This window comes from Frankliniella occidentalis, unplaced genomic scaffold (genome assembly GCF_000697945.3).
Source record: "Frankliniella occidentalis isolate FOCC.00 unplaced genomic scaffold, Focc_3.1 Scaffold10, whole genome shotgun sequence".
NCBI lineage: Eukaryota > Metazoa > Arthropoda > Insecta > Thysanoptera > Thripidae > Frankliniella > Frankliniella occidentalis.
The window spans coordinates 1,808,612-1,811,159 of NW_026267140.1; the positions used below are offsets into that span (position 1 = coordinate 1,808,612).

Genomic DNA, 2,548 nt, shown 5'->3' on the forward strand with positions numbered 1-2,548 from the left:
AACTTCATGTTACTAGGGTTTTGCGTGCCCAAACAAATTTTATACTCGAAGTGCAGGAGTCGAGCGCGTCGCTGTTGGGAGAGCGACACATTGATTCCAATCTCATTGCTCTCTTTGAGTGATGGTTTCTAATATATTGCTTTATTTGAATGACGACCGCTATCACTTAAATGGAGCAACGAAAACGGACATCACTCCAGCTTAAAAAAAGACAATTTTCGGAATAATGGTGCTTGGTTTGTACTTTGCATCAAGGGAGAATGACTCCGGCCAGAGGAGTGAGAACGAGTTAGTACGTTAGTACGTTAGTACATGTTGGTTCACCCTACTTGCATCATTATTTATAATTTTATATACATTATCATGATATAACGGCGCTATTACGCCGGATCTCTAGAACGTAAGTGAGCCACAATTAGGCGTCATTACGCTATGCAAGTTGGTAGTTGGGAAGCCATTAGTAGTTCGGGCGGAGGTGTACGAACTAGTGCGGAAGGCATTGCCCCCTCGCTTTTCAATAGGTCGAAAATTTTAACTAAGGTTTGTCCGAAGAACTTACCTCTGAAGAGGTAAGATAGCATAGCCTGGAGTCGGTGCTTTCAATGGAAGCCTGCTGCACAATGCCATACCGGGTATCTCTGTCGCTCAGATAGTCGGAGCGGAGAGAATCCTGCCGGTCTAGCAGACTCCTGTACAGAACACATCAAGATTAACTGTAAGTAGATTTAGTAAAATATTTATTTCTGAACGCGTAGCCTGCCTCACACGCGTTAGGATAGAAGGAGGTAACAAAAATGTGGATTGCCGAATGATCTTATATTTGTGTTATTCTGTAGTACTGTAACACACTCTCGGCCCGTAATTGGTCGCAATGATTCGATTTGTTTTAACGAAATTTTCCTACTACAAGCACCATGTGCAATAAACAACCTGATAACGCTCAGTTTTTAAAACAAGGCAGTCTTAACGGCTGCCCCAAAATACGTTTCGCTTCTGTAGTGACAACGGCGCAATGCAATACCACATATAATCTCCTTTCTGATTAACTATCTTTCCAAGCAGGCTCAAAATCGAGTGCAGGTGTGTGGCATATGCTACGCTACCCAGCAAGGGAGGTCTAGCCCCTGTCAAGCCCGCCACCCCCAGTCCCGCGAGAGTGCCCCGCCCCGGACGAGGCCCCAGCGCTACTCCGCACGGGGGCCCCGCCCATGAAGGCGCTGGCACGCGGGGTGTCGCCACCGCTCACCTCTGGTCGAACGAGTCGGTGCGGCTGCTCTTGTAGCTCGAGTCGTTGAGCGATGAGTCGTGCCTCAGCGACGGGAGCGAGTCCCAGGGCGAGCGGCGGTGGCCGCGCTGCAGGCTCATGTGGTGCTGCGGCGGGCCCAGCGTCGACGTCATGGTGGACGACGTGCCAGACCCGTAGGCGGAGCTGCCTGACCTCCAGCCGTCCGAGTGGCGGAACCACTGCGCGCGGGCCGACTCACCAAGGCACGACGCACACCGACTGCTGCGAGGGTGAAATTTTGCATTCATCACTGATTGGCGGCTACGTATGAGGAAATATGTCGAAATGTAATTTCAAAAGATGTCATCAATCGCAGGATGACCATAATGGTACATTGTTAATGACGTACAAATAGGAGAAGGGACTTACCTGGAATTGTGATCGCTGAGGTAGCCCCGCTCCCGCTCCCTTTCGCGCTCCCGCTCGCGCGCCAGCTCGTTGCGGTCAGAGTAGTAGCCCTCCCGCGAGGAGCCGGGTCGCTCCACGGGCCGGTCGATGGACCGCTCTACTGACAAGCGGTGCGATAAGTGGGATGGCAGCGTCGAGCATTTGTTCATGCTGGCTGCCGAGCCGGGACCTGCATAGGGGAGCAAACGCAATCAATACGACACATGGAGTTTCAAATAATTTTACTCGAAATGTTTTAACTTGTTGGCAAGCTGAAAACGTGAACCATAAACAACTACTTACGTCTTCTATTCGGGTAGGGGCTGCGTGAGTTCAAGGGCAAGCTCTCAGCGAATTCTGAAAATGGGCAACAATTGCGTTAAGGAGCGCCTCTCACAGTCGGAGTGGCAAGGAAAAGTAACTCTGGGAAGTCCTCAGACTTACCCAAATTTTCCATACTCTGAGAGAGAAGGGCCTCGAACGTGTGCAGCGAGTAGCTTTCGGCGTCCATTCCCTTGGCTAGTGTGTTCCGGAGGTGCATCTCATACTCCAAGAGCAGTCGGCTTGTCGGCGAGCCCGAATTATTACCCCCATTACTTTGCCCGTTGTTGTATGGCCCTGGCGAAATACAAGTACCAGGTTAGAGGGTTACCAGGACTCCTGAACCAGACTATCTAATGAAGTATGACGGCAACCCTAAACCTGCGCTCCAAATGTAAAAAACGAAACATTTTTAAAGAGGATCCCCCCTCTCTACCAAAATAAGGGAATAAAAGCAACGTTTTGAGTACATCCGGCCAGAGAGAAAATGGAAAAACATGCTAGTTTAATGTCTCACTTTGGACATAAAAATTTGCATAGATCTCAAAAACGTTT

The 2,548-nt window shown here is 49.7% G+C and overlaps 1 protein-coding gene across 1 annotated transcript in view; it reads right to left on the minus strand.

Moving 5' to 3' along the window:
• Nucleotides 1-119: 119 nt before the first annotated feature.
• Nucleotides 120-2,548, minus strand: part of LOC113209798 (protein still life, isoform SIF type 1-like) — a 31,349-nt gene continuing 28,920 nt past the window's right edge. Inside the window, exons 12-16 of the mRNA XM_052277398.1 lie at nt 2,117-2,290; nt 1,976-2,029; nt 1,655-1,862; nt 1,247-1,507; nt 120-689 (exon numbers count right to left, since the gene is read on the minus strand). Of these exons, the coding sequence (XP_052133358.1) occupies nt 536-689; nt 1,247-1,507; nt 1,655-1,862; nt 1,976-2,029; nt 2,117-2,290 (851 nt within the window). The 3' untranslated portion in view covers nt 120-535. The remainder of the gene's footprint in view (nt 690-1,246; nt 1,508-1,654; nt 1,863-1,975; nt 2,030-2,116; nt 2,291-2,548) is intronic.